Source organism: Chinchilla lanigera, unplaced genomic scaffold (genome assembly GCF_000276665.1).
Source record: "Chinchilla lanigera isolate Chin_1 unplaced genomic scaffold, ChiLan1.0 scaffold00093, whole genome shotgun sequence".
Classification (NCBI taxonomy): Eukaryota; Metazoa; Chordata; class Mammalia; order Rodentia; family Chinchillidae; genus Chinchilla; species Chinchilla lanigera.
In genome coordinates this window covers 193338-220843 of record NW_004955494.1, presented here as the reverse complement: position 1 = coordinate 220843, position 27506 = coordinate 193338, and the positions used below count along the sequence as shown (strand labels likewise).

Here is a 27506-nt window from a genome sequence, read left to right as displayed (position 1 = left end):
AGAACCTCCACATGCTGGGTACAGCAAGACAGAGCTGCTGTCTTTGCTGCATGTAATGTGTTCTCCCTCTTTGCTTTGGTACATTTTTGTGTGTGTGTGTGTCTTTTTGAGACAGGGTCGCTCTATGCAGTTCAGGCTGGCCTTGAGCTCACTTTGTAGCCCAGGCTGGTCTCAAACTTGCAATGATCCTCCTGCCTCAGCCTCTTGAGTGCTGGGATTACAGGCATGTGCCACCACTCCCGGCCTGCTTTGCTACAGTTAGAAGCTATAAGAATAACTTCAACAGAATGGGATTCCAGTTGAGACCTGTGCTCCTGAAACATGAGCTGGTGTCACCAATATGCACCATGTTCTTGTGGGACTTGAGGCTTTCATGGGACTGGGGAAATTTTACTTTCCCTTACTTGATCGCTTGGTGTTTAAACTATCCCGGGAACTGGATGGAAATTTCTGGACACATCATACAATATTTTGGGTGCTGAATCAGACTGGAGAAGAGTTTGGAACTTCCATTTTCCTCGGGCGGCATCCTGTGGACCATCTCTCCTTTTGTACAGCTTCACAGTCTTCCTGACATCTGCTGTGGCGAAGATCTTTGTCCCACTGAATTCATGAGTTCCTGGAGTCTGAGTTTTCTACATAGAGCATGGCGTGATATGGGCATGTGTGCTGCAGGATGTGTGGTCTTGGATGTGCATGTTCTCAGATGATCTTCCGAGAGCCATTCTTCTGAGAACCAGCAATTTATATGGAATCCAGCATGCATATGTTTTTGATGTGTTCTACCCTGGCCTAGTGTATCCGTCTGTTCTATAAATGTTAAAGTTTGTGTGCTCAGATGTAACTTCTTTGTTCATACTGGGACCTACTGAAATGTTTGCTATGGATAGATTCATCTATCTTTATCTGAATTTAAAGATTTAAGAATAAAAAGGCTCCTGGCTCAGAAAATAGAGTGTAGAGTGCTTTTCTGCTTTTCACAGGTCTTTGTAAGCGCTTCCTAATCTCGGTTATCCCTTGAACCATTCAGACTGAGTGCCTGGACTTCCCTCTTTCCCTTGTAATGTGCCTCAGTCTCATTTCCTATTGGTTACCACTTCTGCTCCTCTGTAGTGGAAGGTGGATCCCTGCTTTTGATTTTCAAGGTTCTACTCCATGCTCCCAATCCACTCTCTCCTGTCTCCTGCCCATCCCCTCAGCTCAGCCAAGCGTTACTTCTTCCTCTACCTTCAGCTTTGACCTTTCCCTTGTTATTGCCCTTTCCTTCTTCTACAAATATTCCTCTAAATTTTTCTTTGAAAAAAAAAAAAAAATCCCGCGTCTGACTTCCTCCTCACAGGCCCATTCACACATCTGCCCCTTGCAGAGATGTCATCCTGCTTTGCTCCCTGTTCTGACAAAAAATGTTTCTACAAGGACAGGTGGGATTTTCCAAGTATTATAAACACTTCGCACCAGCCTCCCCGTGCCTGTATCTTTGTGATGTTTGTCTTTCTTGCTGACAGTCTCCTAAAAGCAATTAAAAACACACATTTTATAAAAGTATGGTTTAATCTATGTAGAAGACTTTTATAAAAATCACCAGTGGTTGCCCGTTCCCATGTCATCCTGAAAGTAGTTCTCTTGGCTTCCGTGATTCTGCTCTGGGTTCTCCTGATCTGGATTCTCTGGGTTCTCTTTGAGTTTTCTCTCCTTACCTACTCACCCTCCTGCCCCTTTGTTCTTTCCAGAGCCTGCCCTCCTCTTCCTTTGAGAGTCCATCCAGTCCTGTCCCTGTGTGTTTCATCTGCTCACATAGCTTCAGTTATTTACTCCACGCAAATAGTTACCGAATCCTAGACTTTCCTCTAATCTCTACACCTGTGTATTGTTCCTCTTCTTTGACATTATTACCTGATGGAGTTATGAGTCCTTAGCAAGCTCAGAACTTATTTCATTTCTTCCTTCTCTTCCTCTTTTTCCTCCTCCTTCTCTTTTACTTCCCCTTTCTTTCTCTGTATCCCTATTTGCCCCCTTCACTGTTCATTTGAACCTATTTTTCTATTACTTACATGGATTAAGTCAGGCTTATGACAACTGAGTTGATTTTTCCTCTCCACTGTCCGCTGGGCCCTGGTCATTACCCAGTAACCCATTTTCACTTCGTACTTCTGCGTACTTCTGTGATGCCACCATTGTTTGTCCTCTTCTTTCTCTGTAGATCCTGTTTTAGATGAGATGAGCTTCCTGCCCCAGCTGACCTGTTTATGTTTCTTCTGCGCCACTTCCTCTATGACAGTTTCTCCCACCCTAATCAAAATTACCGCTGGAAGCTTCATCCCTAATGTAATGGTAATGGGAGGGGGTGGAACTCGAAGTGTGGCGGCGTGGAAGGTGATCAGGTCCGGGGGCTCGAGCTTGGAAGAGGTTAATGTAATTCTCACTGGACTGAGTTAGCTTTTGTGAGAGTAGACTGTTACAAAATGAGGCTGCCCCAAGTTCTGGGTGCATGTGGCGGTTTCCCTTTCTGCTTTTCTGTCCTGGATCGGAGGCCCTTCCCAGACATGCTGCCATGCTGTTTGGATTTTCCAGCCACCAGATTTGCAAGATAAATAAACCCCTTATAAATGCTCAGCCTTAGTTATTTTGTAATAGGAGCACAAAATGGACTAAGAGAACGACCACTACCAGGTTAATCTCCTGAAGGTGTAAGTCTGATCATTTCAATTATATGCTGATTACCTCTCAGGGCCAACTTAAAGGAAGAACTGGCCCCTAGACTTGGCATCCAATGACCTCTATAGTCTGGCAACAGTTTTATCTTGCCCTGTTTCCATTCTAGTACAAGCCTATGTTTCAGTGAATTTGGGTTTTCTTGTTAGGAGCATGCCTGGGGCTTCTCTGACATTCTGAAAAATGTTCTCTTATCACTAGATGTACCTGTCAAAGTCCTCTTTATCTTTCTTTTTCTACGTTTAACTTTTAAAGGTTAATTCACATCGTACCTCTTCCATGCAGCTGTTTTTGAGTGATTGCTAAACTTTCATGTTTTCTGTGTTTAAGGACACATAAGTTGGGGTTCCTCAGCAGTGACCTGAATTTTGCTTTGTGGTGCTGTTCTTTGCAAATGTGCCTTCTCTTCCCTAGGAGGTGTTTAATTTCCCAGCGATATGGGCTGACTCATACCGTTCCACACAGCCTCTGCAGCACATACAAGTACTTGCTACATTAAGAATGACTCTGTAACACTTGGAATCCAGCTGTAAGCATGTATACCTGTGTCTGTTTATTCATCTCTGTTTTTATGCTTTCATTGTGTGGTCAGCTTACTTTTTGGAAGTCAAACTTACATTCATCTTTTATTTGACTTTTGTACAATGTAGAAATAATAGATGTAGGAAAAAGAATGAGTGTCTAATGTTATGATGTCTTTGGCTTTTTTCCTTTCTATGCATTTGGCTGTTGCTAAGCAACTGGGAGCAGCAGGCTATTAGGTCCTTCCAGCAGAATCTCTAAGAGATGCGAGCTCTTTTTGTTCAACCCAGCCTCCTTTTCTGAATCTCCCTACATAAGCTACTCTTTGTTCCTTCCTGTGTTTACATCATTACCCCAGGAGAAAAAAACCTTCCAGAATCAGAGTAAGTTCCACACAGGGGCAAGTTCCCTTGGAGCTTGAACACACAGGAAAACATAAGAGAAGTTTTGCTGTATTTTAAAAATACCTGGTAACTTCTTTTTATCATTACCTTTTGCCCAGAGCCAATTTCATCATGTATTAAGATATGGATATTAATAACATAATTTACCAAATGTCTGTTTTGTGTGAGGCATGGGATAAAGATACTGCTTAACTTGGATCTTCCATATGAAACATTATGGCAGGGCAGAAACCGAGCTTAGATTTAACGAGGTCATGGCTGGTAGTGACAGGACTAAAATAATTTAGTGCTAGCATTTAAAACAGTGTGGTGTTTATGTTGATAACAAGATAATGAAGGGGTGAATAAGGTACATCAACAAAAGAATCTAGATAATAGTTATATGAAAGTGTGCGAGATAAATAAAGCTTTTAAAGTAACTGGGGGAAGATGGATATTTAATAGTATCAGAGTACATTGGTGCTCCAGCTGTAAAAACAAAAATGAAATTAAAACTTTATCGTAAATTGCAGATAGATGATCTTTAACATTTTTTTTTGTGGTACTGTGCATGTTAGACAAGTACTTTCTCTACTACTGAGCTACACCCCAGCCCATCTGATATTTAATTTAAAAATTATTTAGCTTTTTAAAGCCTTTTAAAAAATTTTTTTTAAAAGATTCAATTTGTACTACATGTTATCCCATAAAATAGACTGTTTGAATTAAAATATTTTCCATGCTCACCTCACGCTTTTGGATGTAACACTGCAGGGTGTATATATATTCTTCAGCTGCCAGAAATAGAGAGGTCTCCTTAAATGTGACTAAGAATATCAAATTGTAGGGAAAATAATTGGTAAATGTGACTTCAGAAAAGAATTAAAAACATTTCTTTTTTGTTTTTTAAATAAAAAGATACTATACATAGGGACCAGTGAATCTTTTTCATTTTTAAGAAATAAGAATTTATGTCTCTGGGCTGGGAATATAGTTCAGAGGAACAACGCCTGCCTGGCAAGCATGAGGTCCTGAGTTCTACTTCTGGTTCCAAAAAATAAAAGAATTTATGTCAAACAGCTCTGTCAAACCAGTAAGACAAACAGCTCCTTCAAATCAATAAGAAAAATATAAGCAAAATAACAGATGGTGGCTACATGGTAAAAAATAGATAATTCACATAGAAAGAGCTATAGAAAGCCAAGTAAACATGTGAAAAACTAATCTTCAACTTTGATGGGAAAAGTGCAAATTAAAACCACAATAGGCTTTTTGCTATAGATATAGCTATAGAAATAATCAGTTTTCCCTTTCTTTCCCTGGAAATCACATAAGAGCAACAAGACAGTCAAAAGAGATTCTGAAAGCTTTATTTTTAGTGAAGCTAAGAAAGGGAGAGGCAAGTCACAAATGCTACATTATGTGCCGGGTGTGGTGGCACATGCCTGTAATCCCAGCACTCAGGAGGCTGAGGCAGGAGGGTCACTGAGGGTTGGAGACCAGCCTGGGCTACAGAGTGAGCTCAAGGCCATCCTGAACTGCATAGAGAGACCCTGACTTAAAAAGACAAAAAAAAAAAAAAAACCCCAAAAACAAACAAATAAAAAAAAACAACAACAAACCAAACAAAACAAAAACCAAAGAAAGAAACCCCAAAAGCACAAATGCTATGTTACGCGAAATCCCTGCAGTCACGGATAAGATCAGGAACAGTCAAGAAATACAGTGAAAATAATCATGAAGAGAGGCAAAAGAACTCCGTGGGGGCAGAATTAAGAAAAACCCAGTGAAAATACACTTTCTGCAGAGAAGAGCAAATCTAGAAATACAAAACCCGTTTCGTGTGTACGGATCTTTTATCCGCTGCAGCATGACAAATCACTTCCCTAACTCTGTTTCCTTGGGTCAGGAGTTGAGCCAGGTCTGGATGGGGTCTTTGGCTCTGGATTTCCCGCACGGCTGCAGCCTCCTCCACGCTCCACTGGATCTCTCCCTGGCTCTCTCACATAGTTGTTGGTTCGACTGAGTTCCTCCCTCATGAGCTCAGGCCTCTGTCTGTTGCTTATCGCGAGTCTTCTCAGAGCCTCTTAGTTCCGCAGAGTCGACAAACAATGACAAACAGAGTGCTAGCAATACGGAAGTCCCACCCTTCATTATCATTTAGTTTCGTATTGGAGGTTAAAAACAGGTGCTGGCACACGATACGCAAGACTTTTCCAATCAGGGCGATGATATTTCCTCATCACCGCTCATGTGTGGCAACTGATATAGATGTGTTCTAGAGAAATAGACCGGAGTGTGGCGGTACACACAGGTAATCCCAGCCCTTGGGAGGCTGAAGCAGGAGGATCACCGCAAGTATGAAGCAGCCTGGGCTACATAGTGACACTCTGACTCAAAACACAAAAATAAACCTACAGAAATAGGCCAGAAGGATTATGTAAAATTAGGATTATAAATGTAAGTACTAGAACAAAAATACACACTCCCCTTATATTTAATAGAATTGCAAACAAAAATGAAGAACTGTATAATAAAAATCCTAAAAAGACTTCACCAATGTTTAAAACCAAAACATAAGATAATGTGTCAGAGCCGAGACCAAATATATTAGACACACAATTAAATAAAAATGAGCTTTAACAACTGAGAGGAAAGTCTTCAGATTAGCTCAAAAAGTAAAACCAGTTTTATGATACAAATGAGTCACAGATAAAACCCAGTATTACAGGAAGTTTGATAATAAAAACAGAATGTCAGGTAAATGTAAACAAGGCATTTTATGTCTGAAATTATTAAATTAGTTAATAAGATAAGTTTTTGATATTAAGGAGTAAAAAAAGGAAAAATGAAGACATTAATATGAACATCTACATGCTAAATAGCATAGTAAGTATAATTATAAAAGAGAGGTTACAGACAATATAAGAACTTTTTTTTGTCTTTTTGAGACAGGGTCTCACTCTGCAGTTCAGGCTGGCCTTGAGCTCACTTTGTAGCCCAGGCTGGCCTCAAACACGCGATGATCTTCCTGCCTTGGCCTCCCGAGTGATGGGATTACAGGCGCCACCATGCCCGGCCAAGAACATTTAAGAAAAAAGAGTAAAAGCAAAAGATTTTATGCTTGCCAGGCAGATGGAAAAGTATATTTAAATAAATTAATTGTTATTATTAGATGATAATCTCTGATCACACCCAGAACACTTAACCACTTTGCAAATATCAGTGGGATAGCCAGGAAGACTGAGATGACAAAAGTTGCATATAACAGAAAACTACAACCAACCTCACCTGAGCATACAACATTCTCATTAAAGTATTAGGAAACAAAACCCAGCAGCACATTAAACATTATATCATTAGCAACTGGAGTTTAATCTAGGAATTTAAGGTTGATTCAACATTAGGAAACTCATTAATATAATTTACCATAGTAGTAAGTCTTAAGGATTTATGATCCTCTCCAATTCATGTAATCCTTTGCAATGAATGTTGAAAAAATTTTAATAGTTGTTTTTCAAAAAATATTTAGTAATAGAAGTATTCAACAACACAAGAGTATATCAATGAGGTGTGATACAAGAGTGAATGTTTAAATGAAATTTAAAAAATTATTATTGCAAAAGGCAAATTGCCATTAATTGCTGTCAAAATATTCTCCTTTGCTTCCAGTGCACTTGTGCTATTGTTCTTGCCTTTTTCTGAAGCAGTTCCTGAATCAATTCAAAATATTTAATGCAGTTTCTGTCAAATAAAATCATTATGCTGTGTGTTCATCCACCTTATTTGCTGGATCTGGCACTGTGCAATTTCTGTTTGTTCCCCAAAGTCAAAATGACCGTGAAAGGTAAATGTTTTGAATCTGTTCAGGACATCGAGGCAGTCACAACAGCACACCTAAAACCACTCAGGAAGCAGGCCTTCCAGAACTGCTTCAGAAAGTGGCAACATTAATGAAATAAGTGTATTTGAAGTGAGAGTACTTGAGGAGATTAACGGTAATGTCCTTTATCATAATAATTTCCTTAAACTTAAACATTCACTATATTTTTCAGTTACACCAATAAGCAAAAGACTCAAAGGTTGTCCTGGAAATTTTGTTTGTTTTGAGGAAGGGTCTCACTATGCAGTGCAGGCTGGCTTTGAATGTGCTTAGCAGTACTCAGGGTGACCTCAAACTTGCAGCAATCCTCCTGCCTCAGTCTCCTGAGCACTGCGATTACAGATGTGCTCTACCACACCCAGCTGTCCTGGAAGTTGAATGAAGAGAAAAAAAAAAAGAAAAAAGAAAAGAAAGAGAGAAAGAAAGAAAGAAAAGAAACAATGAAGGTAGGTAAAACTTTATCAAATACTAAAATATAGAAGGAGCTTCAGTTTTTTGCAATAAGAGAAACTGATCCCTATATTACTACATATACTACTACATATACTCTGCTACATATTCAGTCTTTTTTATTTTTATATTTTACAAATTTTTTTGAGACAGGGTCTTTCTATGTAGTTCAAGCTGTCCTTCAACTCACTAAGTAGCCCAGGCTGGCCTTGAACTTGTGGAGAACCTCCTGTCTCAGCCTCCAAGTACTGAGATCATAGGCGTGTACTACCATGACCTTCTAGCCCTTTTAATTTTTTTACATTGAGACAAGATCTCAGCAAATTGTCCAGATTGGCCTTGAACTTGTTATCCTCCTGACTCAGTCTCTGAGTAGCTAGTATTACATGATGTGAACCTCAATAATTTTAAAGTGTATGTGAATTTATATTCAGAATAGATAACCCAAACAGCAGACCATATACAAATGGTAATGTAGTATAAATTCAGTATAGCTAAAAGTAATATCTCAAATCAGAGGAAAATTCAGCAACTGATGCTAAGATAGCAGGGAAGCTATCTGAAAAAATGTTACCATACCTGAAATCATAAGCCAAGATAAACCCTGTATGTAGGAAATATTTTAACATTGGAAATGAAACACAACTGGTAGCAAAAAATGGAAGGATGTGGATTCTTTCAGAATCTTGAAGCATAGAAAATATTTTAAACCATCAACAAATTGATAGGTAAAAAAGTTCTGCATGGTAAAACTTTACAAGAAAATCACACACACACAAAAAAAAAAAAAAAAAAAAGAAAAGAAAAGAAAAGAAAAGAAAAGAAAAGAAAAAAACCCAGTTAGGAAAACAAACACTTGTAATGACAAAAATTTAATCTTCATTGTATAGGGAGATCTTAAAAAAAAAAAAAAAAAAAAAAAGAAAAGAAAAGAAAAGAAAAGAAAAGAAAAAAACCCAGTTAGGAAAACAAACACTTGTAATGACAAAAATTTAATCTTCATTGTATAGGGAGATCTTAAAAACAATAGGGAAGAAATCAAGAAAGCTAAAAAGAAAAAAAGGGAAGTAATAGGAGTATGTGATTCATAGAAAAATATAAAAGGCTTCTTCTTACGTAGAAGAAACATAACTAACTTACAATAAGGGAAATGCAAATTGAAACTCTGCTGAAATATCATTTTTAAACTCTCCATTTGGCAAAATCTCTAAGGTTTGGGATACATGAGCTTGTGCCAGGCTACGGGGGAAACACTGCCAGTGAGAGCAGAAAACAGGAAAATACATACGGAGGGTAAGTTGACAATATCAAACTTATTGACATGTGCACCCTTTGATTCAGCAATCCTCCCAGAGATTTTGGGGTGTAGCACACCTCCTCATGGGTCACAGTTTGTGCCTCACCCTCTTGGACATGCTGGGACTTGAGTCAGGTTACATGTTCAAAGGCAACACAAGGGGTGGAGGAAGGTCATTAGCAGGATCAGCAATGTCTTATAAGGAAATTACTTGAAGTGATTTTCTTACAGGTTCTGCAGACAAGAAGTGATCAGTCTCAAACAAAGGAGAGAGAACAGCCTCTGTAGGTAAAGAAGGTGTGGCAGAATTCAGGGGTCATGTATCTAGCTTTATTGGAATCTACCTGAATGTCTCCGTCACAGTTTTCTATGCTCCATTTTGTCCTGATTAATGCCCCTTTTCAAGAGATCTTTAAAGGCTGTCAGTTGATGTGGCATTGTAATTCAGCTACTCACAGGATAGATTCATGGTTTGATTCTCAGAAATCTCAGAATTAAAGTCACAGGAGAGGACAGATTTTTTTTTTTTTTTTTTAAACTACAGCCATAAAAGCTTTCTGGACTTTTATGTGTATCCTTAGCTGAATATGTGTATCCAGGCTGTACACTCATCCTTTTCTCTATGCTACATCCTCCCGCACTTCGAGACACCACCCATACCACCTGGAGGCTACCAACCAGAGAGCCCTGAAATGACCTTTTCATCATGCAGCTGTGCGCCTACTTAGAGCTGAGCTTTTGCCAGGGTGTGTTGCTGCTTTTCAAATATGGAATCTGCTGAGGCCATGACTTTATACAATGTGTCTGACACAAGGAGACACGGTCAGGAAGCCAGGAGTTTCGGAAGTCCAAGTAGCTCGGTTCACCCCATTGTCTAGGAACCCACTAGGGGAATGTGTGTTTCCCAGCCGTTCAACTTAGGTTCTACAGGCACACAGGTCTTGGTCCCCAGAGCCAGAAACACTTGCAGAAAAGAATACAAGAAAAGTCCTACTAATGTTACAGCTGCCACCTTGTCATTTTATAGTCTAGTCCCAGAAAACCAGGAGGAAAGGAGAAGAGTCAGCATGTTGTAGGAGTACTTGAACATGATCACCATGTGGAAATAGGGGTGGGGAGGAGTACAGGATGCATTCCTGTGACTGCTGGGTCGTGTCTTGGGGCAGACCTACTATAAATGGGCAAGAACAGTTCACACTGCTTATAAGGGTTTGGCAATCAGGATTTACATCTCTCAGGCATGAGAATCTGGGACCCTTCTTAGAAAAGCTATTTAACCAGCATTCAGTGCTAACTAAATATAAAACAATTCTGGAGTGAATGATGAAGAGGTGCATGATGTGTAATAATAGTCGTAGCCTCATGACCAGCTGTAGCAGTGAAGGGTCTATGTAGTTTGCTTCATGCAACCTCTCCTTGTAAATTTCTCCAGGAATTTCAGCCAACTAGAATTCTGGTGAAACTATGAACAGATGGAGCAAACCTAATGTGAGAAAATCAGGAAGATCTCAGAGGTGCAAGGGGTGGATGACTCTTGGTGCACCTTTCTTCTTCTCACGCGACAGAATTGATGTACTCATGGCCACCCGCTGTTCTCTGTTCCCAAGGATTGTTCTTGGGCTGAAGGGAGCCATTGCCCCAGAAGAAGTCGGGGAGATTGCTCCACACTTTCCTTGTGGAGGCTTTTGGCTAATTCTGATCCAGGATGATGTCTGTCCGGCTTCTTTGTTTTGGTTGAATCTATGGTATCAAAGATATTCTATATTAATTACGAAACCATTACACACGCATCTTACTCCCCTACCCATGACTTTATCTCTTTCTTGCTTGCAATTTTCTCCTGGAATTGAGACCTCAAAACATCACTTGCAAAAAAACTCCATTTCAGGCTCTGCATCTAAGGAGAAAGATCAAAGTGGTCTTATTTTCAGCTTGAATCTCGTGTCTGTTTTTGTCTCTTTTTTTATATATCCAAATAGGAGTTTTTTCTCCCATCCTAGTACTAACCAGGCCTCACCCTGCTTAGCTTCCAAGATCAAGCGTGTTCAGGGTGGTCTGGCTGAAGACTGGGAGTCTTTTTTATTTCAGACTTATCACAGTCAAAACTGAGGCTCCTATCTTCTCTGTCTGCCACTCTGACACGCTCACCATCTTTGCCCTTGCTTTGCTTTAGTATGTAACAACTCCATTCTTCCAGTTGCTCTAGACAAAATTTTTTTACCTTCTGCAATTGAGATGCCAAACTATTTACCTACAGCACTCATAAATAACACGCCCTGGGTGTGGTTTGACATGTAGCAAGCTGCTCTTTACTTCAGTCTGTTGACAGTCAGAACTTGACCCAGGGGTTTGGAAAGCTAGAGTTAAGAGTTAGGGTTGTCAGGCTTTCAAATGAATCTATAAGTCTTCCACTCATTATCACCTCTGTTGCTATAGTCTGCAGCAAGCCACTATTATCTCTTGATTGGATGATGGCAATGGCCTCTCAACTGGTTTTACAGCTTCTACTCTCCTTTGCTTTTGGTCTACTTTTAACAAAGCAGCCACTAAAGCAGGACCCTTTAAAAATACAACAATTATCATGTCATATCTCTCTTATCATGTCATACTGTCTCCATTTGCCTTTCCTCCTGGAGAAGAAGCCCAAGTTTGCAGAATGTACTCAATGTCCTCTCTGATTTTGTCCCTCCCACGTCTGAGGTCTGTTGCTGCTCTGCCTCCTCATGCTTCCTCCTCCACTTTGGCTTCTTGATGTTCTTGAATCTGCCACATCTGCCGCTTCTCAGAGCCTTGGCCCTTGGTGATCTCTGGCCCGGGATTGTTTGACTCCAGATACGTGCCTGGCTCACCCCCTCACTTCTTCTGGACACTGTCATTGTTATCTACCTAAACTGCAGTCTTCCCATCCTGTTTGTTCCTCTTGCACTATCACTGTCCAGTGTGACTATTTATTCTGCTTACTGTTTATTTCCATCTCTGTAATACAAAACCCACGAGGACAGGGATTTGCATTGGTCTTGCTCCCTACTGGCAAATGGTAGGCACTTACTACATATTTGTTGAACACCTGAACCGATTATGTTATTAAAATTAATGAGATGACTTTTCTTAATGCTAAAGAATCATTCCATGCCTGCAAGTGTGGCTGCTAGAAGCCGCCGTGTCGGTTGATATTCTCACACCTCCGGATACTTGGGTGATTTTTGCTGGTTCCCTGATATGACACCAAATCTTCATGTTGCCTGTTGTTACTAGAAAGCAATGACTACTGCATGTCTCTTTTGCATTTTAATGAGAATTTATTGAATACCTAGATACAGAGGTCTAGATGTGTATCTGTCTGCTGAGTGTAAAGGATACATGAAACTAGGGGCTAAACATTGGAAAACTTTATTTTTTTTGGTACTGGGACTCAAATTCAGGACCTTGCATTGCTAGGCAGGTGCTTGTGCCACTGAGCTATATCCCCGGCCCCAAGAACTTTACCTTTCAACAGATACCAGTCAGAGGAGTACAAAACGGTTAAGAGCTAAAAGTGGCTATCATCAAAAACCAATAGGTCCTACTTGGCCCTGGTCCTGAGAGAATTCTAAAATGGAATCAGCCTATTGTCTGGCTCCATCTACTTATAATGTTTTGCTGCAAATCTTGCTAGTTAGAGCCTGGATGTTTGGAGAGTTTCCATCCATCTTTGATAACAATTTATTTGACTTGACATTTTTGAATGTCACTATGGCCTCTTTTCTGAATTCTTGAATACCTGGAACCTCTATCACTGGCTACTGTTGTGTGATTTGTTCAGGCAAAGAGGGGGTAATCTTGAGATTTAAAAAAATTACCAGGACAAGCAGGGAGAGAGTTGTAAAAGAACTAAGTCTTTGAAGTCAGATCAGAGTTGTAAGACTGAATCAGCCAGGATGTGGCTTCTGTTGGCTTCTGCTGGCTTCTGCTGGGGTTGGCTTTTGTCACAAATATGTAATGAATCTAAGTTTCAGTGGTCTGAATGACTGGTGTTAGTGACAGATAAAAGCTTTTGAGACTGAGCTTTAGCAGTGAGCAGCTGAATTCATTTTGAACTTCAGTGAGCTGGGCTAACTGACACATCATATAACTATAAATAAGACTTGTCCTGGATTATGTTGATGGGAACCCAGTGCTGGGGTGACAGGGGACAGTGGCAGGGAGCCAGTTCTTTGAGGACTTTTATTTTTATTTTTTGTAAATTAAGCCAGTTTTGGAAGCCATTTGATAGACTAAGATAAAATATATAATACTATTAATTCTCTATTTTACTCAAGGTAATAATATTTTTTTAAAAAAATATGAAGTCACTCCCATGTCATCATAATAGGTTTAAATTAGAGATAAAGCATAAGTTTTTCTTGTTTCATCTTTTTGAGACAGGGTTTCACTATGCAGTTCCGGCTGGCTTTGAACTCACTTTATAGCCCAGATTGGCCTCGAATTTACAGCGATCCTTGTGCCTCAGCCTCCTGGGTGTGGGGATTACATGCATGAACCACCATACCTGGCTATTTGAGGGTAAGATGGATTTAGTCCTTCTAGGGATCCTGTAGTTTTTATAAAACAAAGGATCAGGACTTTCTGAGATTATTGGCTTTTTGTGCTGCTGACAAATTTCTTGGGGCACTAAAACTTGGGTCCATTCAGTCCTTTAGGAATCAGATACAAGAAGGCTACAGTTATGTGCTACATAATGACCTTTAAACTGACCATGAACCATATACAACAATGGTCTTATAAGATTATAATGGAGTTGGAAAATTCCTCTTGCCTAGAGAGGCTGTGGGGAAGTGACCTTCTCAGGCGTTTGCTGTGAGGCTGGTGTAAACAAACCTATTGCACTGCCAGTCATATAAAAACATAACAATACAATTATGCACTCCACATAATACTTGATAATGATAATCAATGACTATGTTTATGTGTTTAGTATAGCACACTTCCCATTGTCATGTTAGAGTGTCCTCCTACTTATAACAAATGTTTGTCGTAAAATAGTCTGCTGTGTTATGCCAGCAGCAGCCTCACACATCTGGTGTTTACTGAGTCTCTAATTGCATTAAGGGGCCACGTAGAGCAATCCACCTACGCCCTCCAGGTTCGTGTAAATGCATGCTGTGATGTTCACATAATGACGGAATTCCTGAATGACTCATTTCTCAGAACGATCCCCGTTGCTAACCTTTGACTTGTCCTGTTTGCTGGAAAGTTTCAAATGGAAAAGAAAAATAGTCATTCCAGAGATTTAGAAGTGGAAGGCATTGAGATTCTACCTCATCCTCTGTACTGTAATTGAGGAATCCATAAAGAAGCTGGGAAAAGAGTGGCATTTATGAAGTTAAAGCCTGTGACTTGGGCTGGGGATTTAGCTCAGCGGCAAAGCGCCTGCCTGGCAAGCGCAAGGTCGTGAGTTCGGTTCCCGGTACCGGAGAAAAACCAGAAAAACCAATAAAGCCTGTGACTTATGATTATGTGGATCATAGCACAATACTTTATCGGTATAGCAAACATTTTTATTGCATGTATCATTGTTGTTGAGTTTTTCAGTAATCTTTTTCTTTCGAAAAATCTCCACAGACCTTTAGTCAGTGAGGCCAGATCTCAAGGGTCCCTACATGAAAGACTACAAACAATTCTGTACACACACCATGTGCACAGACATCCCAATAATATATGAGGGGGATCATGAAGTTGCACTCCTGCTTCTCCTGAACATTCTCAGCCCAGATGCACGTTTTACTGTTTCTGCTATCATAGAATTGACGTAAAGACTTGTCAGTTCAGCCTCCTCAAAGAACAAAGTATTGATAGCTTCTGCAGTAAAATGTGTGCTGACTCTTCAAGATTATCCAGAAAAAGAAAAGCTACTCACGTCAGACAGTGAACAAACGTTTCCTTTGTGCCACTACATGGGGGATGTGGAGGTCAAAGGAAGCATGGCCCTTATCCATTGAAAGAACAGCACAGTTTCCTACAAGACACAGGGAAATGTGTGAAATTGAAGCCTGTGTTTAAATGATTCAGACCTTACACTGCATTCAACAAATATTCTTTGAATCAGTTCTTTGAAGAATCAGAAGATGAATGCTAATGAACACCTTGTGAGAAACGATCAAAGAGCTATGGTAAATTAAAGTATTTACAGGTGTTGATAAGGAGAAACATATAAACTATGAAGTCTTAACCATTTTTTTAAAAGAAGCTGGAGTAGGGTAAGAGAGAGGTGCTGTGTAGTACTTTGGCTGTAAGGAACATAACATCCTTCAGATATAGGGGTTGCATTGTGAAACAACACTTTGGGGCCCCAAAAGTGCTGAGGTAGAATGGGGCCCCCCAGAAGTTGCAGACAGATGCCCATAGTGCCTGTCATGAGCCCTGCCCTGCTCTGATGAGGTGCTGACAGGAAGCTCTGGTTCTCTCACATCAAGAAGGATCTGAAAACCGCAGAGTTCGAGGCAACCAGTCCCAGTCCTGAAATCAACAACATACTCCTTTGCGTAAAACAAAACGAAACCTGGAGACGCTTTCCTCTGCTTTCCTATGCTATCTATTTACATATCTTCGCTTATTTTAACTCCAGACACTGTTTAGTCGCTGCTATCGTGCATCCAATCTGGAAAGTGAACAGGCTTCCCAGGGAGGACTCTGCCCTTGGCTTGTGGCCTCCAGCCTGGTCTGGCCCCGTGGTTGCTGTCTTTGACTCACAGTGTTGGTTCATCTCAGCCTTGTGCTTGTTTTTGATGTTGTCACGCTCTAAAGTAGGTGGGCTTTCCATCCTAGTTTCTCCTGACCAGCTGGTCCTGTAGCAACCAGTTGTAATCCTGTCCCCAGAGGTAAAGTTGACAAAACATCAGAGAAGCTTCCTTTTTCTTTGATTTGAATTTTATGAAGTTTCCACAAATGTAGGGAATCCTATGTGGCCAGAATCTGCTTGGAATATGTCAGTCAAGTGTGCCTAATCACAACCAGATGTCCTCCTGCTCACCAATTCCCAAGGCACAAGGGAGAATCAACCTTGTAAGCGGGCTACACTCAGCCTTCTGCAGACGTCGTTCTCACAAGCCAGCACAGGTTCAGGAGTGGGAGAACATAGCTTGAGCTTGACCTTTATTTTGGAAATTAAGATGTTTGCAAGCATGAAACTAGTGCTGAGAGGAACCAAATCAAAGGGCAGAAGGCGCATAGCGAGTGTGTTACAATGTCTTGACATCAGGATCTAAGTTTAAATGCTAATTCTTTCTGCCTTCTATTTACATGACGACTTTCAGAAAGGCGTTACCTTGACGGTGCCTCAGTGTTCATATCGGCAGGGTGAGAGCGGAGGGTCCGGTCCTCAGGTTGTGATGATGGTGACAAGATGGAGTTGCTGGTGATGAACAGTGCATCTGTGGGGAGGGGTCAGGCAGATGTACTGAAAGATTTCATTGGATCCATTCATGTGTAGGGTCTGCAAGAGCACTGTAGTAATTAACTCTGTGGAAGATTAGTACACAGCTCTGTATATTCGCAGGACCTTGAATATGGAGACCAGTTCTGCCCTCCTCTACCTATCCTTACTAGTCTCAAATCAAAGCTTCCTACAGGCTAATATGCAGATAGCGTTATTTGCTGCTCCTTAAATATGTTTGTCTCTGCCCGTTCCTGCTGCTATAACAAAATATATGACACTGGGCAATTTATGAGAAATTGCCATCTGTAACATTGTAGTTCTGAAGGCTGGGAAGTCCAAGCTCACTGCACTGGTAAGGTTCCCTCTTTGGTGAGGGTCAGTTCCATCCCAAGGCAGCAGAGATGAAAGGGCAGAAATGGCAAATAGGCAAAAGGCATTAGGGCTCCCTCATCCTCACTCGTGAAGGCTAATCCAGCCTCAGGACTTAATCATGACCTGAAACATATTCACACTTCAGGTGAATTTGGGGGCACAAATTGAGACTGCAGCAATATCACAATTTATCAGTTTTGAAACTAGTAATATGTGATTGGTAATATGTGATTATTGCAGAAAAGGTGGAAAACAGATCATTAGAAAAATCTTTTGTTACCCAGAGGTGATCACAATTAACATTCATTGTTCAGACATTTTCAGACATTTTTCCTCACCTTGAAGTGTACTCACAAATATGCATTCCACAAAAATGTACAACGACAATATATCAAACATATAAATATGATTTACAAGATTAGGAAAATAAACTTATGTTCTTAGCCAGGTTTGGTGGCATGCATATAATCCCAGCACTTGGGAGGCTGAGGCAAGATGATTATCACAAATACAAGGCCAGCCTGGGCTACATAGTGATTTTAAGGCCAACCTGAACAACATAACAAGACCCTGTTTAAAAAAAAAAAACAAAAAAACAGACAAACAAAAAACAAAATGAAACAACTAACTAAATAAACATTCTTTTAAAAAATGCTTGACTATTCTCTTTATTTGTAAGCACAAGAAGCTCCTTCCATAAGTGTGGAAAGAGACTCTGAAGTATAAAAAATAAATTAAAAAGCATAAAAATATCAAATGATAAATAAGGACCTAGAGAATCCTTACCATTTTGCATAAGAAATTGTTTGGTTTTACAATGGCAAAGTTTTAGGACCCTCAGATATAAGAAAATATGGGAATATGGAAAAACTCATAATGCTTAAGAGTAAAAATATTTGATTAAACTTCAATTACAAAGATAAATACATAAATAATAATCATTACATAAATATTTTACAGCAATTTAAAATGGAACCAGTATGAAGTAAACTTGGTGTGTTGTTTCAGAATTATTCTCCTGCAGTGTTTCTCTCCTTTTTTGAGTCCAGCAGGGCTGTCTGGAGAGGGACACACACACACACACACACACACACACACACACACACACACACACACGAACACATGCACACAGTGTGGTAAATTGGATGACACTGATATGTAAAGGACAGAACACAGGATTTAGAGTGAAAATGTCTAATTCTACTTAGAAAATCTTCCTCTACTGAGCTTAGAGAAGTCACTTACATTCTCTGAACATAAATTTATTTCATAATTCGTATTGTTTGTTGTGAGAATAAGGTAAGGTGAAATAATTAGCACACAGCTTGATAGAAAGATACATACTTTATGTTATTAGACTCTAAGCGAGGATAACATTTCCAAGTTAAAATCCACGAATGCCAGCATCATACCCAGCCATCCAGATAACAAAACTACTTGCAAAACTGTCTTAAATTTTCATCTAAATATTAGGGAATAAGGAGGAAGCAACCAATACAGTCTGTCTTTCTGTACGTTTGTGAACTAGTCAACCATCTACACTGCAGACTTCAGAGAATTTGGTAAAGAGAACTTCATTTCCCATTGCTGCATAATTATGACAAACTTTGAGTTGACAGTATTGCATTATTAGCTCATGTTTCTGTAGGTCACCAGCCCAGGCTAACGCCTACTCTATGGCACCACCTTTTGGTGTCTGTCTTCTCCTTCTGCTCATATCATATTTCTTTATCTTTTTCTTCCTACCTGAAGATCTCTCTCTCCCTGTGCATTTTCCTGTCCTAATCTTTTCCCTGAGTGTATTCCCTTCCCTTTTCACCCCTAAGTGCCTCGCTAGAGCCTGTGTAAAATTCACGACTCAAGTTAGGCAGGGAATCATCTTGTAAGACCTCCCAAATCCACCTTCTTCTCTCCTTGCTTCTGTGTATCTCACCCTGTTCTGTGCAGTGTTAATGGTCTCAGAGAAAACAGCGTAGTGTAATGGTGAAGACGGCAGGCTGTGCAGGAGCATGCTCTGCAGTGAGTGAAAACCCAGCTGTGGCAATGAGAAGTCCCTTCTGCTGCACGTGCATTTCCTTACTGTAGTGTGAGGGAAGCATCAGTACCTACCTCACTTGATTTCTTTTATTTGTATTATTTTTTATTTTAATATTCACATTTTCCCAAATTTGACCACTAAGAAGCCTTTAGAGGTAAGCCCTCTCTATCTTTTGGATATGCTTGTGATTTTCTTTCTTTCTTTTTTTTCATTTTGTTTTGGTACCAAGAATCAAACTCAGGACCTTGCACTTGTCAGGCAGAGACTGTGCCACTGAGCTATCTCCTCGGCCCACTTGTGATTTTCTTAAGCAGTTGTGTTGTGATGCAACTCATATAACACACAATTCAGCCATCATCATTCCACTTGTTTTCACTGCTAAATAATATTGTTTTGGATATGTACTATGATTTATTTACCCATTAATCCATTAGTAGAAATTTGGGTTGTCTCCACTTTGGAGGGCTATTGTGAATGATGCTTGTGTGAACATTTTGAATATTACCTTTTTTTTTTTTATCTGAGACAGGCTCTTGCTATGTAGTTCAGGCTAGCTTTGAACTCACTATACAGCCCAAGCTGGCCTTGAACTCACAGCAGTCCTCCTGCTTCAGCCTCTCGAGTGCTGGGATTACAGGCATGCACCACCACACCCGGTTTTGAATACTAATTTCTATGAAGACATATATTTTTCATTTTTCTTGGGTGTATACCTGCAATAGAGTCTCTGGATCATGTTGTAACTCTGTGCTTAGCATTTTAAGGAGTGTACAACAAGCAGTTTTCAAAAACGGTAACACTGCTTCGAAATCGCATCAGCTGTGTGTGATGGATCTGATTCCTCTATACCTTTGTCAACATCTGTTACTGTCTGTCTTTTTACCCTTAGCCATCCAGTGGGTGTGAAGTAATATATTGTAGTTTTGATTTATATTTCCTTTTACATCAATAACATGGAGCATGTTTCTATATGCTTATTGGCCATTTTCTGTATCATCTTTGGAGAAGTGTCTATCAATTCTTTTGCCCATTTCTTAACTGGATTAGCTTTTTTATCTATTGTTGAGTTGTGTTATTTAAACTTTTGACTGAAAGTTCCTGGACAGATATGTGATTTGCAAATATTGTCTCTCATTATGTGTTACTTTTTTCACTTTGTTGACATAAAAACAGTTTTGATTTTGAAGTCCAGTTCATCTACTTGTTTTCCTTAGGCATTTGTACTTCCAGTGTCATTTCTAGGGAGGACTTACCTAAGATTTACTCATATGATTTCTTCTCAGATCTTTGTCATTGCAGTTCTTACATTTAGAACTCTGATTTAGTTTGAGTGAACTTTGGGGATGGTGAGAAGAAGGGGTTCAGCTTCAGTCCTTTGTATGTATGTGGTCATTTAACACTTCCAGCATCAGCTTGGAATCTCATCAAATTTTCATGAGAATTAAAATATTAATATACTTAAGGAATTTAGAGTAGTATGTGGGGATGCAGAGCAGCACCGTGTATAAATTAATGGTCATTATCTTATATTGATTAAACTAGATATCTACTTGCATCTCTGTCAAGAAACCATCTGGGAATGCACCTGGTCTAGAGTCTGACAGCATAAAATAATGAAATGGATCTTGTTGAGTGGATGGATAACAAGTAGACCTTCTCTTCTGAGACTGTCTGTGAGTAAACAACTAGACAGACGTCAGCCTCAACAGTGATAATTCTACCGTGCCAGATCTGGCCCGCAACCTACAGGCCTCTTAAACATTAGATCACGTTTAACACGTGGCATATAATTTCTGGGTGCAGATCACCTCAGAGATGTAGAATATCTTCAGCATAATTTATATGGGAGTGTTATCATCTGCATTTGTTTTGTTTCCTTTTCCTTTTTTTCCTGAGTGTGAGCTCAGGATGAGATACCTCTTTAATTTTAGTCTGAGCAAAATTTCTTTTGCCGGATCCTTTGCTTTTCATCCCTTAGAAAGTTGAAGATGCAAGACTGGCTTCCAGCTCCTTGACTGTCTCCAGCTACATTCCTTCCTTGGATGATCTCATCTTTTTTAATGACTTTAAATACCATGTAAGTGTTGATGACTCCCAAACCTGCTGCTCCAGCCTTAGCTCTTCACTGAGATCCAGACTTACATTTCAATTTGTTCACTTCATGTCTCAGCGTAGATATCTAACAGACATCTCAAATGCAACATGACCCAAACAGATTTTCTCCCATATATATATGATTCTCCCAGTCCTTCATATTTTAGTAAATGATACTAAAATGCTGTAATGCTGTAGCCTCTGACTGTTCTCTTCCATCCTGGCTGCCCCCCCCCCATTCTACTGTCTCTGTACCAGCCCCCTAAAATCCTTTTAAAAAGATAAATGGCATCATGCTACTCTCAGTTGGCCTTCAATTACAATAGGATAATACTAAAAATTCCTTGCAGGACCAACACCCGTTTCTTGATCTTCTTTCTTTCCTTTTTGTCTGTTTTTGTCTTTTTGAGACAGGCTCTTGCTATGCAGTTCAGGCTGGCCTTGAGCTCACTTTGTAGCCCAGGCTGGCCTCAAACTTGCAATGATCCTCCTGCCTCAGCCTCCCAACAGTGCTGGGATTATAGGGGTGTGCGCCACCACACTCAGCTTGATATTACTTCTTAAACTGCAAGATGATAAACAATGAGATTTCTATCACCTGCCTTTATTTATTTATTTAAATTTGTTTTGTTTTGTTTGTTTGTTTGTTTTTTTTCCAGTACCGGGAATCGAACTCACGACCTCATGATGCCAAGCAGTCGCTGTGCCACTGAGCTAAATCCCCAACCCTTATTTATTTATTTATTTACTTTTGGTGGTACAAGGAATCCAACTCAGGAGTGCTCTACTACAATCACAGCCCATTTAAAATTTTTTTCTTTACTTTGAAAAAGGATATCACTATGTTGCCCCAGTGGGACTCAAATTTTTGATCTTCCTGCCTCAGACTGTCTAAGTGCTGAGTAATGGGCATGAGCCACCATGCCCCACTGGGTCCAAATATTTAATGGTGTGAGGTACCTGCTAGTTCCTATATCAAATTTTCAAAGGGACTAGACATAGCCTGTTCAAACACTTTTAAAACCCTTTGATGAAACAAAAGTGTTGAGGCAGTCTAGGAGGGAGGCTTTTGAGACTATATATATTTTGAAAAAGCTATGCTAAATCCAAGCTTATATTCCACTGAGCAAGACCAAGAATTCTCCTTCCTCCCTCAAGGCTAGTGGTGATCCAGAGCTACCATGGCAACAATAACCAAGCCTATCCTGTTGTTTCTTCAGCTGGGAGGCATAATGTACTTACTTCTGCCTAGGGGATTAGAGGATAAGAGACAGATCGATGGGCTAAAGTTTGGGGTAGAACCCAGGGAGTGTGGCTACATCAGAACCATGGGGAACGGGGTTAGGAGGCAGCTACAGCCCATAAGTATAGCCCATAACCTGAATATTTCTCAAAATGTATGTATGACAGTATAACTGCCATTGTGATATTAACAGTTGGGGCCTTCGGGAGGTGTTTAGATGATGAGTGGGTGATCTGAGTTCGTGTTAGGCCCTTCTAAAAGGTCCAGAGAAAACTAGCTAGATCCCTTTTTGTCTTTCTGCCTTCTGAGCATGTGAAGACACAGCAAGCATGCCTTCTTTGTAGCAGGGATCAGCTCTGATCAGATGATGACTATGCCAGCCTCCTGACCCTGGACTTCAGAGCCTCCAGAACAACTTGTTTTAATAACCACCCAGTCTCAGCACAAATGGGCTCAAACATGGGGGGAACATATATGTGAAAGTGCCTGGAGACCTGACTACCAGGGATATCTTGTAGGGCGTGGAAATTTCAAGGGCTGAGGAAGGAATCAGAAAGGAGTAAGCAGCTTTCTTCCCAGTGGAGGGAACTATCAGAAAGAGGGCCCACTAGGAAACTTCCCTGAAGGAAGAAGTCATCACTAAACATTTTCCAGTCCTGGGAAAGCACAAAGGCAGATTCTTTTTGTTCTGGTCGAAGTATGGCTCTTCCTGCTCCTCCTCGGTTCTCCCTCTGCTTAAGCCCATTTTAGAGGGTTGGAAGATGCAGTTACTAGTTACCTAATAATACCATGTTGGACTAGTTTAAGACTGGTTTTTGACTTAAAGTGATCTTAGGATAACCTACTTTTTATTATTATTATTACTTTTTTGTCTTTTTGAGACAGGGTTTCAGTACATAGTTCAGACTGGCCTTGAAGTCACTTTCTAGCCCAGGCTGGCCTTGAACACTCGGTGATCCTCCTGCCTCAGCCTCCTGAGTGCTGGGATTACAGGTGTGAACCACCCTACCATGTGGATAATCTACTTCTTAAGAGTAAAAACAAAACTGATATGATCTACTGACATTTTTATTCTTTCTGAGGGGAAGATTCTCCCTTTGAATAAAGTTTGAAGGAATGGTGAAAGAGGGTGAATAAAATTATGCTTGATAATATCCTGAGTATTGTAGAGACAAATGATAGTCTTCCTTCCCCTCAGCCTGTGTGTTGCTACTTGAGAAAGTTTCTCCCAGCCTTCCTTCTCCTTAGCTTCTCCTACAGGTTTAGAGGAGCAAGATTTTGTTCTCCAGCAATTCTTCAGCAGTGCTACAAGTGTATTTTCTTCAAGGAACTAATTACTCTCTGACCCTGTCTGGTTCATGTATTTGCTTACTGTCACTTAACTGCTAATAGAATTCAAATTCCATAAAAGTTGGTATCTGCTCGTCTGTCTCTCTGCCATATCCCCAGTGAATGGGGTAGTTTCCAGCACATACAGAGGTGGGTTTGAACTATATTGTGAACATTTAAGTTAAAAACGTTTATCACAGTAAAAGACAGTGCCCCTCAAAACCTTTCCCCTTTTTCCAAAATATTCCATCATTCTTGCCACTTTCTTATCTGTGTGTGCTTTGAGGATTCATTCAATTCTGCATGTTCAGTCTTATGAATTTTTAATATAGTGATTTCATTTGTAAGATTCTCTAGCTGAAGAATGCGGAAATTAATTGAAAAAATCACACAACATTTTAATTCAAAACTCACAAAGCTAAATATTTTATCTTAGGAGTCTTAGTCATATGTCTGCGTCTATTTAATGCAGGACAATAGTATGTGGGAGAACCAACAGTTACAGAGGCGAAGCAAAACACTTCAAAGAATCAAAAACTGGGATCTCATCTTACTGAAAAGTTTCTGCACACCTAAAGAAATCACCAGCAGAGTAAAAAGAAAACCCACAAACTTGGAAAAAATCTTAGGTGACTGTCCCTCAGACAAAGGACTTCTATCTAGAACATATAAAGAATTAAAAAATATCATCCCCCCCCAAATCAAAAACCCAATCCAAAAATGGGCAGCTGAGATGAATACATATTTCTCAGATAAGGAAATACAAATGGCAAATAAATACGTGAGAAAATGTTCAACATCATTAGTCATTCGAGAAATGCAAATTAAAACAACACTGAGATTCTACCTTACCCCAGCAAGAATGGCTAACATGAAGAAATCAACCAATAACAAATGCTGGTGAGGCTGTGGAGAAATAGGAACCCTTCTCCACTGCTGGTGGGAATGCAGACTGGTGAAACCACTGTGGAAATCAGTTTGGAGATTCCTCAGAAAACTAGGTCTAGAGGTCCCATTCAACCCAGCTATTCCCCTGCTGGGTATTTTCCCAGAAGATCTAAAAACATATCACAGCAATATATGTGCATCTATGTTCACAGCAGCACAATTTGTAATTGCTAAATTGTGGAAGCAGCCCAAATGTCCATCCACTGAGGACTGGATAAAAAAATTGTGGTACTTTTATATAATGGAATATTACTCAGCTACAAAGAAAAGATAAAGTCGAAGCTTTTACAGGTAAATGGTCACAACTAGAGACCATACTCACAAGTGAAATAAATCGGACCCGCATGTGCAAGCACCGCATTGTTTCACTAATGTAAAACTTGAAAGAGTTCATAAAAACTCGGAGGTATGATAGACATTGTGAAATGAAAGGATAAAGCTCAAGGGTAAAGGGCAACTGGGATGTGGGAAAAGAGAAGGGAAATGAGAAACTTTGTATGTATGTATATACAGGACAGTTAACATAGTTGATCTACTGTCTTGTATTTCTTTGCTGAAAGAAACTGTTAATGAGTCTTTGATTGATCATATGGTGTGGGAATGTAGCAGCCATAAAGGGGAAGCACGGAAGTGACAAAAACCCTGTTTACAAAATTCCGAAGAAAATTAAACATTTTCAATAATCAGGAAATGGATGGAGCTCAGACAGGGATTTCCAAGGCAGCAGCAGGAAGGGGAGGAGGGTAGAAAATAGATTAATGTTTGGGTGTGCAGGTTGGCCAGGAGCAGCTGGCAGGCAGGATCCGGAGGCACAGCCGGGGGAGGGGCTGCTGCAGTGTGAAGTGGGGGAGGGGCAGCGGCTGAGCCTCAGGTTCTTGGGCCTTTCCAACTGCCACCCACTGGAGAGGGGGCATCGTGATGAGGACAGTGGAGCTCTGTGACATAGGCCTGTGGCCCTCCCCCTGATCTGCCAGGGTCCTCTCAGGGCTCAGTTGCCTGAGCGCGACAGTGCACTTCAGATGGAGAAGCTTCTCTCTCTTCAGAAGAGCGTCAGTGCCACATGGCTAAACTTCGGCTCCACCACGTGGGCCATGGATATGATCCTGGCCTTCGCGTGCGGACTGGGGATCTTCCTCCTGTTACTGCCCTTCCTCCCGGATAATCCACCAGTACCACCACCACCTCCTCTGAGAAAGAAGAAAGGCTGCAGAAAGGTGAGAGATCCTCAGGCCAGGCCCGACAACGAATATTCTCTCTTTCTTCTCCTCTTCTTGCTACTGCTTTTCCAGTCAGAGGGAGAGAAACATGACAGGGAAAGTCAAAGGCAACATTACAGCACCATTCTTTTCCTTGGTTTGTTTTTTCATTTTAAAGCAGGGTTTTTTCTTTTCCTTTTTCCTTTCTTTCTTTCTTTTTCTTCAGTCAGACGCTGTGACATCAGACAGTGTATTTCAGTGATTAAGGACTGGATTTCCAAGGGAGTTGAAGGCCTCTGCAGTACGACAGGCCCAGGACACTAGTTCTTAGGGCCCCTTCTTGCTGCAAGTTCCTCTGGCCACCCTTGTCCTGTGTGTGGGGCTGATCCACGGGCAGTGCTGAGCCCTGGAGTCTCCCACAGAGCCTAGGATCACCTGTGTCCTCAGGAATGCACTGTGCAGGTGAGATGAGCCTATGGATGCCTCTGCCTGCTGAGACCGTGTGCTGTGGAGAGCTGTGCACGGTAGAGCTTGCTTAGAAAATCTGCATTTTCCAAAGAGGGAAAGCAGCAGCCACTTTAAAAATGAACTTCATTGGCTACATTAGAAAATTCCACTCTCCAGGGACACCAGTAGCACTGTCTAGGGAGAAGAGAGAGAATTGGACCCCTGCCCGTCTTTCTTTCCTGCCCCTCAGTACCACATGGTGAGGAAGGACTGGTGCAAGATCAGGAAGAGGAGCTGCGCTCTGAGAGGTGAGGCTTGGTTCTCCTGCCCTGGAGGTGACTTCACTTTGCTGGTCCTTGAGTGGTTAGAGCCTCCCTCCCTGAGGATGTCAGGAGGGAGGCCTGAGAGGGGGCTGCTGGAGGGAAAGCAGAGCCGGGATATGTCTCAGGCTCTGTGCTTAGCACAAGGCTGTGAGAGGCAGGGGGTGGGGGATGTGCAGCAGAGGTGGAGCGGGTCTCTGTGGGCCGGTGCTGCTGGATGACTTGGTGGGACCTCCAGGGGCAGCTGTGACAACAGCCTCATGAGGCGGTAGCACATCCGTCTTGGAGATGATCTGCCCCTTCTCCTCCACAGGAAAGTTATCAAGAACATGGAGGTTGGCGGGGATGGAGGCGCCTCGTAAAGGATACAGTGCTGCCTCTGTGTGACTTGGTGTCAGTGTCACTGGTTCCACAGCTTTGGACAGTGGTGCATGGGCTCCATGGTTAAGTTTCTCAGTTTTCCCAAGGAGACATTCCCTTCTGCCGCCTGTGGGATCCCAGACCTCTCTCTTCTTACTGTAACCCTTTCTGCCCTTGTTTTCAGCTCGTAGAGACGGTGGAGAGGAAGGAGAGGGGAATGATCACCTGGCTTTGCTCCTGTGTAGGTCAGTAACTTTCCCCTTCTCTCCGTGCCTGGCTCCTGCCAGGGGCTATGATGGGACCTGAGGGACCTGGGCTAAGCAGGGGAGGGCCCTGCAGGGCGGAGTGTGGTGTGACTAAGCCAAGGATGTTAGGGCTTTGTGGAGTCAGTGTGTGTGTCACTGTGGGGGTCATGAACAGCAGTTGTCCTGCCCTGTCCAGCCGGCCTGGCCTCCTGTCCCTGTCCCCTACCGACTATACCTTGTGCCTGTTGTCTTC

The 27506-nt window shown here is 41.1% G+C and overlaps 1 protein-coding gene across 4 annotated transcripts; it reads left to right on the top strand.

Annotated features, from left to right (window-relative positions):
- Positions 1–25489: 25489 nt before the first annotated feature.
- On the top strand, positions 25490–27318 carry LOC106146740 (spermatogenesis-associated protein 31E1-like). 4 transcript variants are annotated; one of them, XR_001231298.1, is made up of 3 exons: positions 25491–25899; positions 26506–26636; positions 27193–27318. XR_001231298.1 is itself a non-coding variant. In XM_013504928.1 (3 exons), exons 1-3 carry the CDS (start codon positions 25705–25707, stop codon positions 27312–27314), a joined length of 375 nt encoding a protein of 124 aa, XP_013360382.1. In that variant the 5' UTR covers positions 25511–25704; the 3' UTR covers positions 27315–27318. The 4 variants fall into 4 exon arrangements, 2 of the variants coding, with proteins under 2 accessions (XP_013360381.1, XP_013360382.1); XM_013504928.1 differs by having other exon boundaries at positions 25511–25899; positions 26579–26636; XR_001231299.1 differs by lacking the exon at positions 25491–25899 and adding an exon at positions 26112–26343.
- The last annotated feature ends 188 nt before the right edge of the window (positions 27319–27506 follow it).

Excerpts from the sequence above, each read along its gene's own strand:
- LOC106146740 (XM_013504927.1), top strand. The coding sequence starts at position 25,705 with ATGGAGAAGCTTCTCTCTCTTCAGAAGAGCGTCAGTGCCACATGGCTA. Across the intron at positions 25,900-26,578 it reads AGAAGAAAGGCTGCAGAAAG|TACCACATGGTGAGGAAGGA; the intron begins GTGAGAGATCCT and ends CCTGCCCCTCAG.